Source organism: Puma concolor, chromosome D1 (genome assembly GCF_028749965.1).
Source record: "Puma concolor isolate L17-30 chromosome D1, mPumCon1.1.hap2, whole genome shotgun sequence".
In the NCBI taxonomy this organism is placed as follows: Eukaryota; Metazoa; Chordata; class Mammalia; order Carnivora; family Felidae; genus Puma; species Puma concolor.
Window position 1 is genome coordinate 26,651,380 of NC_141676.1, and position 13,369 is coordinate 26,664,748.

The 13,369-nt window shown below is 44.2% G+C and overlaps 1 protein-coding gene across 5 annotated transcripts in view; it reads left to right on the top strand.

Annotated features, from left to right (window-relative positions):
• SLC1A2 (solute carrier family 1 member 2) overlaps positions 1-13,369 on the top strand; it is a 142,218-nt gene that overhangs the window by 99,565 nt on the left and 29,284 nt on the right. For all 5 annotated transcript variants that reach the window (XR_015240899.1, XM_086677684.1, XM_086677681.1 and 2 more), the window contains exons 5-6: positions 497-665; positions 4,969-5,095. Coding sequence is in view for 4 of the 5 variants with exons in the window: in XM_086677684.1 (XP_086533810.1) it covers positions 497-665; positions 4,969-5,095 (296 nt within the window). In the remaining variant the exon portion in view is untranslated. The remainder of the gene's footprint in view (positions 1-496; positions 666-4,968; positions 5,096-13,369) is intronic.

The window sequence follows — 13,369 nt, forward strand, 5'->3', positions numbered from 1 at the left end:
CCATCCAACTGGGGTTCACAATTATGAAGAGCTTCGGTGATCGATGCTGGATGTTGTCTCTGAGATGCAGGGCTACAATCATGGGACTGAAAGAGGTTGCAATCAAGGGCTACAATCATGGGACTGAAAGAGGCTGCAATCAAGGGCTACAATCATGGGACTGAAAGAGGCTGCAATCAAGGGCTACAATCATGGGACTGTCCCCCAGCTCGAAGCTTGTGTCCCATTACTGGATCACACTACATTACAAATGAGTGCTGTCAGTCCTATAATTATCAAGTGATGAGGACAGTCGTTTCCTACTGTATGTGTATAATAAAATATCACTTTGTTAAACACGAACATTGAACTATTCCCCAACTTTCATAACCTTGTTTTGATATTTCTTAATTAGTTTTTTAACATCCTAGGGATTTTAAAAACGTCTAAGTGCCTAGGCTTTTGGTGGTCAAACGCCTTATCTTTATATTCCTCCCTCCTCCTCCCACTCCATTAGATTCAAACGGTGACCAAGAAAGTCCTGGTGGCACCTCCATCAGATGAGGAAGGCAATGCCACCAACGCTGTCATCTCATTATTGAACGAGACTGTGACGGAGGCGCCTGAGGAAGCGAAGGTGGTTATCAAGAAGGGCCTGGAGTTCAAGGATGGCATGAATGTCTTAGGTAGGCATCGTGGTGTTCACCTCTGGGGGGAGACGATGGCCAACCTTTTCTGCATCTCAGTGCCTCGGCATCCCTCGTTGAAAGATTAAGGAAGAGGGAGAGAGGCAAGCAGGACCGCGAGGGGACATGGCAGCTAGAGGTCAGTTATGGGAAGAGAGAGGGGACTAACGTGATGTTGGCAAGTAACTTTCTCTGACTGTCCATTGCAGGAAGTTACACATCCAATTCTTCCATTTTTTTCAGCATTTTTTTTTTTTTTTGAAATGCCCTGCATGCTAGTGCTACACTAGGCACAGGGATAGCCCACCCCAGCTTTCACAGCCTTTAAAACAACACAGTGCTATCAGAAGTGTGAAGTGTTGGTGTTGGTGCTCAGAGGAGCTTATCAAAAGATTATCTTGTTTAACTCTCTGGGATTCCAGTGAGCCCTTTCCCCTAGCCTGGAGCCTTCATAGCACGCCATTACTTGGTTCTTCGGCTCTGCAGGTAGACAGGCTGGGTTCAGATCCCTTATGGACCACTCACTGGTGACCTGCCCATGGCCAAGTTGCTTCACTTCTCGAGATTCATTTGTAACGGGACGAGATTGCGTTTCTCTTGCAGATCATTATGAGCATTAAATGAGATTGTGCATGTGGAGCACAGTAGTATATAGTGTGTGCTCTCTTCTGAGCTACTGTCATTATCCAAGGTGAATGGAGAGCTGAGGGGCACCATAAGAAAACGCCCCCACAGAGGATGAAGATTCCCCATCATGGGAGTGACTCCCCTTTGCTCAGTTTACCCCCTACCCACCCCCTGGGACCACTCCCCACCATAACCCCCACCCACTGTTAGAGTGGTGTCCCATAAACAAGAAAGAGGGACATTTGGCCCTAAGCTGGAACAGATGGAGAAGCTGGGTGGAAAAAGTACGTTAATCTGTGCAAGCAAGATTTCTAAGGGTTTGAGAGACAGCTGGTTAGAAATGGATCAGCTCCGTGGTCCTTCCGCTTTGCCATCTAGGAGATCAAATACCCTTGTCTCCTTAGGAGGGTTGTAGGTAAAGTATTGGATGCCGAGTTAAGTGTGAATTTCAGATGAACAACAAATGATTTGTTAGTGTAGAGTATGTCCCAAATACTGCACGAGACATACTTATACCAAAATAAAATATATTCATTGTTTATCTGCAATTCACATTTTGACTGGATATCCTGGTTGTCTGTTTTGTTTGTTTATTCTAAATTTGATAATTTTATGAGTAACTGACCCAGAATGGTTGAGAGAAAGATGTAGGAGAGAAGGATTGCCCAGGCACTGAAAAGCAGAAGCTTCAGTGAGGGATCATCTCGGTTTGTTCTCGAAGGAAACAGGTTGAGTCAATGAGAGTGTGAGAGGAGATACACTGAATAGGTTGGCAGGCAATGGAAGATCCGTAAACGTTGTTGACCATCAGTGAGAGGTGACAGGAGGAAAGAGAGAGGAGAAAGTGGGTGAGTTCCTCTGAGGAGAGCCTGCAAATACCTTCAGCCTCCACCCCTGATCCAGCCCTTCTCCTCCACTGCCCAGATGTCTGTGAGCCTTTCAGGACCTTCCCAGCCCTGCTCTGTTCCCCCAAACCCCATAGTCAACGTGGCCCCACAGTCTTCTACGTACTCTGCAGGAGGTTAAGGCCATGAGTAATGAGGCCGAGCTTTGGGGTGAATCATTCAGAAGACTTACACGGTCGTTTCCAGATTCTCAGTGGATTCTGGGAAGTCACGTTGACCTTGAGCTGCCCTAGGGAGTTTCAACACAACTCACTACTCTCTCAGCCCCAGTGACCAAGTCTAAAAGGGCTTTGTTCAAGTGAAACGCCCCAGTTCCAGTAAGTGAGTTCAGTGAAGCTGTGTTGACAGAAGAAAATGACATGGAAGCTGGACGTGAGTGTCCAAGTGCAGAGTGAAGCCCTGGAAAGCCAAGGGAAGTTAGACCGTTGGGAAACTTCTCATTTACAAATCATGGCTAAAACAAGATTCTTCCCTTGGTCTTCTGAGGGTGGAGAAGGTGGCTTTTTTTTTTTTTTTTTTTTGGCTTTGGAAAGTCCCAATGATTGAACATTGCAGTAAGTGAAGACAAAACCCTGACTCTGGCCTCCTACTTCTTGAAGGACTCCTTTCTCTCCGCCAAAACCTCCAGACCACTTCTGAGCTCCACTCTAACCCCATCCATTACGTCAACTCCTGGGAGATTTTGCTCCTTCCAACGTCTCTCTCTCTCATAGTCATAGATGTGGCTCAGTTTCTGCTGGCCCTGCAAGGGTAGCCCTTTTATGCCAGCATTTTGTGACTTTGAGACCTTGAGGAGTTTCTCTTAAAATCTCCAAATGGAATTAACTGGGTAATACTAGGTCTTCTCAGCCAGAATGTTCACAGATTATGTCTCACCGCACACCCAACAGACTCCTCTCCGTGGGCTTGAGAGAAGGCTTGGGAATAGTCTGAATTTGGTTCCATACGTTACTGCAGAGTGAGACCACACTCCCCTGGTCACTGCTTCTCACAAAGCCTCTGTCTTTATGGCCAATAACTCACTTGTAAATCACTTGCCAGTCTTTCTAGCTAAGAACTGAAAAGGGGAAATATTCGTTCCCAGGGATTAACAATCCTGAGTGCAGGTGCTGAGTTCTTTTTGCTAAAGAGAGAGAGGGTCCAGTGAAGGATAGTTGAACAATCTGGGTTGTTACGTGCATAGTGTGGGGAGGTGAGTGTCTCTGGGGGGCTAGGAAAAAGGTGAAGTCGGAGATTCAGAAAGAAAGAATTCTTCCCTAAGAGAATCAGATTATAATGATATAATTTACCCAGTGTAACTCAAGACTCCAGGCATAACTGGATACATTAGGAAACGATATAAAAGGAGGGTTGTAAATTAGACCTGCCAAACTGGGACACGGCAGTCATAGGGAAGAGGAAGGAAAGAGAGGGCCTAGAATATTGGCCATACTACCGTTCAGAAGAAATGTCAGATGGGCAAGCAAGGGCCTGCAGCTACGGGGACAGCAACATTGGTTGGTAGTCCATGCCAGTAGTCAGAATTGGAGCCCCAGGATTGGCCATAATGGGTCAGAGTGGGAAGGGGGCACAGAGTGGCTAGTAATCAGAAATCCAGACAGCCCCCAGACAATCATGGGGATATCTGTTAGCCATAAAGTGGCCCAGTCCCTGGGTGGGCCTGGGTGAGACTAGGCAGGGGGTAAAACTCTAAGGAAAAGGATGGGAAGGAGCGGTAGGGGAAGAGAAACTTCTGGGAGGAGAAAAGCCAGGCCAAGCTTGGAGGAACCAAAGTATATGGCAGCTTCCTAGCACATATGCCAACATACTCTGCTGTGGGGAAAGAGGCGAGGACAACACAGAGATAAGACTCAAGGCTGGGTGTTGAAGCTGGTCCAGGACCTAGTGCCTTTGATGGGGACAGAGCTCCTCACGTCCTTCCAGCCTGGGTTTAGGATTGACCCTAGAGGCTGGGGTGGGGCTAGATTTAGATAGAAGTCAAACCATGTCAAGTGAAGTGAGAAGGGGACTGAGGGGCTAGCAAATTTCAAAGTCTATGTTCTGCCTTTATGATACTGATAAAAAATACAGTTAAAAAAAAGGGGGAAGCATTCTAACCATTTTGACCATGAAAAGAATGATGAGGAGTTAATAAATCACAGGTTAAATACAAACGAACTGGGTCAATTGGGGTTTCCCAACTATTTTGGATTTCTCATTGCTTTCCATTTGACTTTGCGACATTCTTCCTCCTTCTCATATTAGGCACGTAGCAGTAGAAAGATACTTTTATACTTAGGATTCTTCTGCAGTGGAACATACCAGCCACACATGAATTTGCACTAGCCCTAAGCCAATGTAGACATAACCCTGGCAGAGACTTTATTGGCTAATTGGTCTCTGCAGTTCTAATGTGGGCTCCAAAGTTTGCATGATAATCCCCAAGCCTCAACAAGCCTTCCTTTGTTAATCTGTGTACTCTGGAATCTGCTTACCCATGGTAAGGGAGGAGGAGAGAGAAGAGAGTGCTTTTGAGTTTGGAATGAAATGGAATTCATTTTTTTCAAGGAACGTATTTAATACAGCTGACAGTTCAACTTGCTCTTGTGGGAAATGTTAAGGGATGCCATAATTATCCAAGGGGAAGGTATTTTCAGTGTGAACCCTAATGCCTCATTTGCGGGGTAACAGGCAGGTGAGAAGGTGGCTCCCTGTGTCGGGAATGGTGAAGGAGGGAGAAGAAACACACACTTTGTAACTTGTCCTTCTGCGTGATGTGATTCACTCAACAGGTCTGATCGGGTTTTTCATTGCTTTTGGCATCGCCATGGGGAAGATGGGAGAGCAGGCCAAGCTGATGGTGGAATTCTTCAACATTTTGAATGAGATTGTAATGAAGTTAGTGATCATGATCATGTGGTAGGTGGGCTTGTTCTTACTCAGTGTTGGGGGAGGGTGTCTGAAGGTCTTGGGATCCTTTAAAGATAACAGAGCCCTCCCAGCAGGAGAGAGTAGGCATGGAGCAAGCAAAGGGCTCTCTGGAAAAAAAACTTTGAGAAAAGGATGAAAATCTTTTCTGGGGGGAGCTTCCCCTGGAAAATGGGTTGGAAAACCATGGCCCATCCTTGGGCCAGATCTTATCTGCTTGCTATGCGTTTAGTGTGGCCTACAAGTTAGGAATGGGTTTTATGTTTTTATGTTGCCAGAAAAAAAAAATCAAAAGAGTAATAGTGTTCCACAACACATGAAAATTGTATGAAATTCACCTTCAGGTCCCATAAATAAAGTCCTATTGGCACACAGCTGTGCCCATTCGTTCACACATTGTCTAGGGTTGCTTTGTGCCAAATGGCAGAGTTGGGCAGTTCAGACTAAGATTGTGTAGCCTGAAAAAACTGAAGTATTTACTATTTGGCCCTTCGCATAAAGTTTGCCTATTCCTGCCTGTGGGAAAACAAAAACAACAACGAAAAGCAAGAAAAGATAGACAAGCTGGAAAAACCGATTAGTAACCCTGAACCTGAGCACTGTGAGGAAACACTAAGATAAGTCCAAGATACCAAGGATGATACAGCATGACCGAGGGCGTGTGGCAGGACCACTATGCTAATATTCTGGTGTCCAAAAGCAATGTATTGTAGTTTTATGACTCGTGCAGCAGGAAAAAGAGGCAGTTCTCAGGCCATGCAAACAGTGAAATCACAGAGGCAATATTAGAATTGTAAGTGCTCTTGGAAATCTTGTTCCACCCTCTAGTTTTATGGAAGAGAAGACTGTATCATATGATACATCCAGAGTCACCAAATCTTGACTCCTTAACATCGTCATGATCATTATAATCATAAAAGTTACCAGCTATTGATTTCCTTGTATCTGCCAAGAGCCAGGATAAGTGCTTAGTGCCCGTCAGATGTAATCCCAGTAGCCCCGCAAAGATGGCACCATGACTCCCATTTTACAGAAAAGGCAACTGAGGTGTATTGAGGTGAATTAATTTGCTTAAGATGATATAGCTAGTGGGGCGAAGAGCTGGAGTGCCTGTTGATTTCATAATCCTTGATGCCTAAGTGGGTGACTTTTTTGTTTGAATTATCTAAGCAATACTGTCTCTGCTTTATTGCATGTGTCTTTGTGGTCAGCGGTTCTGAAATCTAGGGCAGCCCAGGAGGGCATGAGTGCCCAGTCTTCTGTAAAGGAAACGGTACCACCTTCAGACCTCTAGTGTCCACTCTCTCTCGGATGAAAGATTTTTACGTGCATTTGTTCCAGACCTCTTTGATGGTCTGATATGCCTGTCTAGAAAAAAACCAAAACCATTATGAGACCAAACGACACCTGTGTCCTGTCACAGGAATTCAGGATTGCCAATTCTCTGTCTCTGCTTGTTCTCAGCCTACTCACCTTCCCCAACCCTCCTCCTCCTCTGGGCTTCCTTCATTTCTGCATGGTGCCTCCCACTAAAATTCTACCTTCTTTTTCTCTTCTTCCTTTCCTTGGCTCCTCCTCCCCCTTTACAAGAACAAGAATCTGCTCCTGGCTTATTTTTTATCCCCACAGAACCCAACCTTGTGATGTGCTGGTAGTAATTCTTACTAAAACCTCAAGAGTGAGTGGACTAGCTGAAGGCCCCAGGGTCTCAGATCCAGAAGATGTTCCTCATATGAGTGAAAACATATGATACGTGTCTTTCTCTGCCTGACTTATCTCACTCAGCGTTCCATCCACACTCCGGTTCCATCCACATTGCTGCAAAAGGCCAGATTTCATTCTTTCTCACTGCCAAGTAGTATTCCATTGTATATATAAACCACATCTTCTTTATCCATTCGTCAGTTGATGGACACTTAGGCTCTTTCCATCATTTGGCCATTGTTAACACGGGAATCTACCCCCAAAACCAAGAGCACACTGTATATACTGTATGTTAGCCAACTTGACAATAAATTACATTTAAAAAAAAAGAATACACTTCAAGGAAAAAAAAGTATTTATTGAATGAATAAATGAGTAAATGAGCAAGAAAAGAAAAAGAGATGTTCCTTATGATTTCATGAACCATATTTACCAGGCCTGGCTTGTTCAGATCATCGCTTTATTGTACTTTGAAAACATGGACAGGACGCTGGTAAAATAATGTGATTTTGTTTTTTTTTTATTGTATCGATTCTTCAACTGCTCAGGCAACCCTAGATTTCTGAATACTTCTTTTGTATGAAAATTTAAAGTCACCCACAATGTGATGCTCTAAAAATATGTTTCGAGTCTCTTTACAGATCTGCCTGAGCTTGCTGAGAACTTAGTAAATAATAAAGCAGAATATGCCTCTTGGTAGTAAACATTAGGATCTGCACTGGTCCCCTGGAATTCTTAGCAGAATGAACATCCTCGCTCTAAAACTACAGTTCAGATTTCTGTACTACGATGCCAGTGATGTGGGCAATATCATTTGCACTGAGCCCTTGAAGGAGAGGAAATGTGGGAGATGAATCATGGGATAAAGTGTGTGCTCACTTCTCCCCAGGGAAGAGGGGTGTGGATTAAGGTTTCCTATTCAATGAAACCAAAACTCCTAAAGATTTAGCATCAAAACCCAGGAGATGCCGAGCAATTGTGAGTCAGGAACAAGGTCTATGCAATGACTTCTGACAGCTGTTCAGTTACCTCATCTAGGCAAACAGTCAGGAGGGTGTTACATGGTAGGAGATGCCGATTCTACACACTTCTTTCATTCCTGAGCTGCCTCGTCAGCGTTTGATAACAATGTGTGTGAGACGGTTTGGCGTAGAACAGTCAATTACTCTTTAACCGACCCTCTCAAAGCTTAAATGATCAGACTTCTTTTGTGTTCTTCTCTGTGTGGTAATAAGAACAGTATAATAGCAAAATATAACGTTGCAGAGATCCCTATTATTCTAGTAACAATTATTACTAAATTATAACTTATAGTTATTAAATGCTTGCTATATGCTCAGCACTACCTCAATGATTGTATTGTATCTATTTATTATTGGGGAGCTAATTATTATTATCATAATTATTAAATCATAGCTAAGATTTGCCAACCTCCTGCTATATGCTTAGTACTATTCCAATTACTTTCCATACATTAATTCATTTATTGGTCTCCATAATACCTAGCAGAAATAGGGACTTTTGTTAACCCCACTTTCCAGTTGTAAAAACTAAGCACAGAAGTTAACTTGCCCAGTGTCACACAGCCTAAGTAGTGGGAGTTGTGTGGGAGTGGTGCCTAATTCAACTTCGGTCTGACTTCAGATTGGAGTGAATCCGGCATCCTCCTAGTACTAACTGTGTGACTTTAGGTGAATTAGACACATTCTAAACCCCATGATCTGAATGGATTGAGCATAGAATCAGTGTGTCTTAGGGTTGCCGTGAGAATGGAGTGAAATTGTGATCAACAGTTACAAAACATTCCTCATATGCTGGGTCCTGTCTAAACACTTTCTATGAACAGTGTTATCATTGTTGTTATTTTGTGATTATCATTACTATTATCAATTCAATCTGTATCCTCTGTTTCCGTGTGTTCATGGATCCTTTAAGAAGCCTAAAAGGCTCTCTGATTCATCAAAAAAAGAAAAACCCTTAATTTCAGTATGATTTTAATATCCTCATTTTTTGCAAATTTCTTTAAAACATTTTTTTTGAAAATCTGATAACCTTAAACAGAAAGTAAAACTTTTCATAATCTCACCACTCTAGAAACACAAAGTGAGAAGTGAGATCTCTGTCCACTCTTTCAATTCTCCCTCCCTTTTAACCCACCGCCACTGTCCATCCATCCCTTCCATCCATCCATCCATCCCTTCCATCCATCCATCCATCCATCCATCCTTCCATCCATCCATCCATCCCTTCCATCCATCCATCCATCCATCCATCCATCCCTTCCATCCATCCATCCATCCTTCCATCCATCCATCCATCCATCCATCCCTTCCATCCATCCATCCTTCCATCCATCCATCCATCCATCCATCCTTCCATCCATCCATCCCTTCCATCCATCCATCCATCCATCCATCCATCCATCCATCCATCCTTCCATCCATCCATCCATCCATCCCTTCCATCCATCCATCCATCCATCCATCCATCCAACCGTCCAGCTATCCATCCATTCTGTCACTCCATGAATGCTTTTGAGCCCCTCTTCTATGCCAATAACAATTTTAGCTAGTGTAATGGTGAAGAAGACAGAGAAATATTCTGGCCCTCACGGGGCCTACATTCTACTGAAAGGAAAGAGAAAGAGTAAAAGGAAGCAAATAAGAATTCAGACAGCAGTCAGTGCTACAAAGTTAGTAACCAGGAGAGTGGGACAGAGAGTGATGGGGGATGGAAGTATGGCTTGGACTCTATCCTGGGGGTCCAGGAGGGCTGCCTGGGGAAGTGGCTTTTGATGGAGATCTGAAGAATGGGAAGAGGCAGCTCTGTGAAGAACCCATATTAGAATTTTTCAGTGGGAGGAAACAGCAAGTGAAAGGTTTTTAAGGGTCAGACGAAGGTCCGGAGTACCTGCGATGTGGTTGGTTGGTGAGGGGGCGTGGAAGGCAGTGAAATTGGAGAGGTGGGCAGGAGACAGATGCCATAAGGCTTCGCAGGCTACCTTGACAAGTTGGGGTCTATTTACTTGCGAAAGGAAGTCCCTGGGGAGGTGTGGGGGAGGGGGGAGGGGAGACTACAAGCCTGGAGGCTCTGCATACTGATTTTCCCTCTATCCTCATCCAGAGTTCTAGTCCACACATAGAAACTGTCAGCAGTCACTGCTTGGATAGCCGGAACACCAGTCTCTAAGCGGACTGGGTAAAATGGAGATTTGTGTTACTTTTTGAGCCTGAGAGCAGACAACACATTTAGGTAACTCTTAGAATGTGTGTTTGGCTCTTTGTTGACAGACTCTTCCCTTTTTTGGTTGTCTTGGGATCTGTCCCAAACTGGGAGACTGGTGTTGCTGTTGAAAACCAATAGCGGTGTGGGGCAAAGCCAGAGTGACTTTATGGCAAGACTGAGAAAGTCTCTCCACTAACCATCTAACTGTCTGATCCACCATCTGTCCTGTGACTAAAGGTCCTGAATTAACTACTTTAATGGGTTAAGACCAAAGGTCTTGAATCAATTGGAGCTAATGCAAATGGTTTCCGAAGGGTAACCAAGTAACTTCTGCATTTCATCCTGTTGTGGAACAGATTTTATTCCTTGAAACATTGGTTTCCGAGAATACGTCAGAATTACCTAGGGGAACTTGTTTAAAATACAAATGCCCCCAGGTTAGCTCCAGGAGATTCTAACTCAATAGGTACGTGGTGAGCCCAGGGAATCCGTGTTGTTACCAGGCAGGTCAGGTGAGTGTGAAGCTGGGGTCTGTGAATGCACAGGCACACTGAGGTCTGGGCATGTTAAATTCTGTGTATGAGTTTGTGTTTGTGGAGTCGAACCCAGTCTTGGGAAAGGCAACTTGGTAAAGACCTTAAAATGACAAGGACTGAGGTACAAAGCAGACGGAGGCAAGGATGGATGATGTGATAGTAAGAAAAAGACTTGACAGGCCAGTCCTAGATGAATCAGTGCCTTTGAAAACAGTGCCCAGAGCTGCAGATACAACCAGTCTAAGGGCGTGGTGGGAGACATTCTGTCTCCCTGCTCTGCAGTGATGTCCTTCTAATTTAGAAACTGGTACAACAATGACTGGGCACCCTTTGGCTTCAGAAGCTTACTGGAGCCCTCAGCTTCTTTATGCACTTTAGTTTATGGCTTTGATTGTTTGCTTCATTTCAGAAGCTTTGAGTGGTGACCTTGAATCCAGGTCATTTGCCCTCTCTTTTCCACGGAGTGTCATTTCCAGTGAGATAATTATACGGCGACCCAGGAACTCAGAAGCTCCTGAGTGGAAGCTTAAGCCACTTGTTTTGAAAACAGGTGCAGGGAAGTAACGGCCTTAAAGGACACCATAGCGCTAAAGGCTCTTTCCTTGTCCTAATTGATGCTCATTCTGGTTCTGGAGACCCAGGTGTTTGGGTTAACTAGGGCCCCTGCTTGCCATATTTATTTACCTAACACTCTACCTTCTGGCCTTTGAATGACGCTCTCCATTTGTAGTGGGAAACTCATGTCTCTCCCAGTGAGCTGAGTGCTCTGGAGGTAACCTGTTCCCTCTCTCTAATCCATTTGGCTCTGGCTCAAATGTGTTCTCCAGGGGGATTCTGTAGCTGTCTTGCTTGGCAAAGAGCCTTGGAAACACTTTCTCTCCATTCTGCAAATGGCTTGTCCCAGAAAAGCAGGAAAATTGAGTGGCACCCAGAATAGCTCATATTTGTGTTTTTCTGTACATCTTTAAAGGGTGATTGGTGCTTGGGAAATAATTGATCTCTTGGTTTATGAAGATAAATGCTTGTTGGCACCATTTATTGGTGCATTCTGCTCAGTTACTTACAATCCCCTGGAACAAAGAGTTGGCCTCTGAGACTACCCAGCTGATCTGGGAGATGTTGTGACTATGGGCACACCAGGAGAGTGTAAAATGGTGGGAAAGCCAAGGGTTTAACAGCATAGCTCCCTAATGCCTGCGGAAACAGTTCTCAGATATCATCAGTCTTTACCCCAGGGAAACACGTGGAGGCTACAGCCTGGAAACTCATCAAGGAAGGGAGCAGCTATTCTAATGTTTTTACTACGTATCGTATCGTTAGTTACAAATCAGCTCTTTCAGAAGAAGGTTCCCCTTGACAAAATATTTTGCTTATAAAAACATCCACCATTGGGTGGCAGTAGACTGAGATGTTTTAGAAAGCAGCATTAACTCAGACTTGACTCATTAAGCATGGTGGGGGAAAGGACATGGTGTGCGTAATCCGTGTAAAAACAGAACATACAAAGGATTCCTTGGTCAGCAGTTGGAGATGAATGGTGCTGACAGGGAGGGGTGCAGGATTTACATTTCAAAAATGTAAGCCTTGCAGCAATCCCACGAGGCTGGAGTTAGCCTAAGCCTTGACTTGCATGCCTGTAAAATGGGAATAAGTCTCTAACCAGAGTCATGTAGCTGGTAAGTGACTGGACAAGCTCCGTGTCTTATGTAAATGTGTATATAACTCTCATCTACTCCTCCAATCTTTTCTTTACCCAGGAAAGGGTTTGCTTCAGGCACAATTAAAAAAAAAAAAAAAAATCACATCTGGCTTGGGTGTCTGTCTTCCTTTCCTGACTCCTTTACCCCTGTTGATGGCCTTATCCTGGGATTTCATTTCCCCCACAGTCTTTTTCTCAAATAAGTTCATAATTCTTACCAAGGTATCAACTTTCCGACAAACAGTTTCATTTCAGTCAGAAGGTGTCGCAGGCTGACCAAGTCTATGCTCCAGGTCTACCAGATTGGGCAACAGAGAAAGTATGTTGCCCAACATTGGAAAAATACACTCAAGATGAGAGAGCACGTGGTGAGCTTACTCAAGGGTGAGGACAACAGCCAATGGTTTCTAAGCTCCCTATCAAACAATAGTAAGATGGAGATATAAAATAAGGTTATAGAGAATACATCGGTGTATGGTAAACTGTTGGCTTAGCTACAACGAGCTACTACTGCCAGTTAAAGGGAAGTGGTTTGGCTTGGTGAGGGGAAAAATACCCTTGGAGTTTCACAGGACCTGAATTGTTCTCCTACTTCCTGGTTTTGTGGTCGTGGGCTGGTTACTTAACTTTTCTGAATGTCAGTTTCCTCGTTTGCCAACTAAGAGTAATGATACCTTGATTGCAGGGTTGTGGTTAAGAATTAAATGAGGTGATGCATGTAGTGCTCTTACTGTACCGCTTGAGACGCGATGTACGGTGGTCGGGATTGCTGGTAGAGTTAAGGATGGAAAGAAATACTTTCAGACTTAGAAGTAAGTAATAAAACCGCATTTCTCTAAATGTACTCTCTGGCTCAGATGGTTTTCTTGATTTGGCAGGCCTCCCCCTCTCTCTCATTTTTTAATGAATTTCCCATCTTCCAAGGCAGAAACAAGGCAAATTTGCAAACACCGGCGTATAGTTTGGTGAAACTCTAATGAGCTTCCTGGGAAGCTCAAAATGGATTCCCAGTTTTCAAGGAAAGAGTTGGGGGATCAGGGAAACCAAACAAGATTCTCAAAGGCACAGCCTGTGTGTCTCTCAAGCTCGGTGCTTACCCGG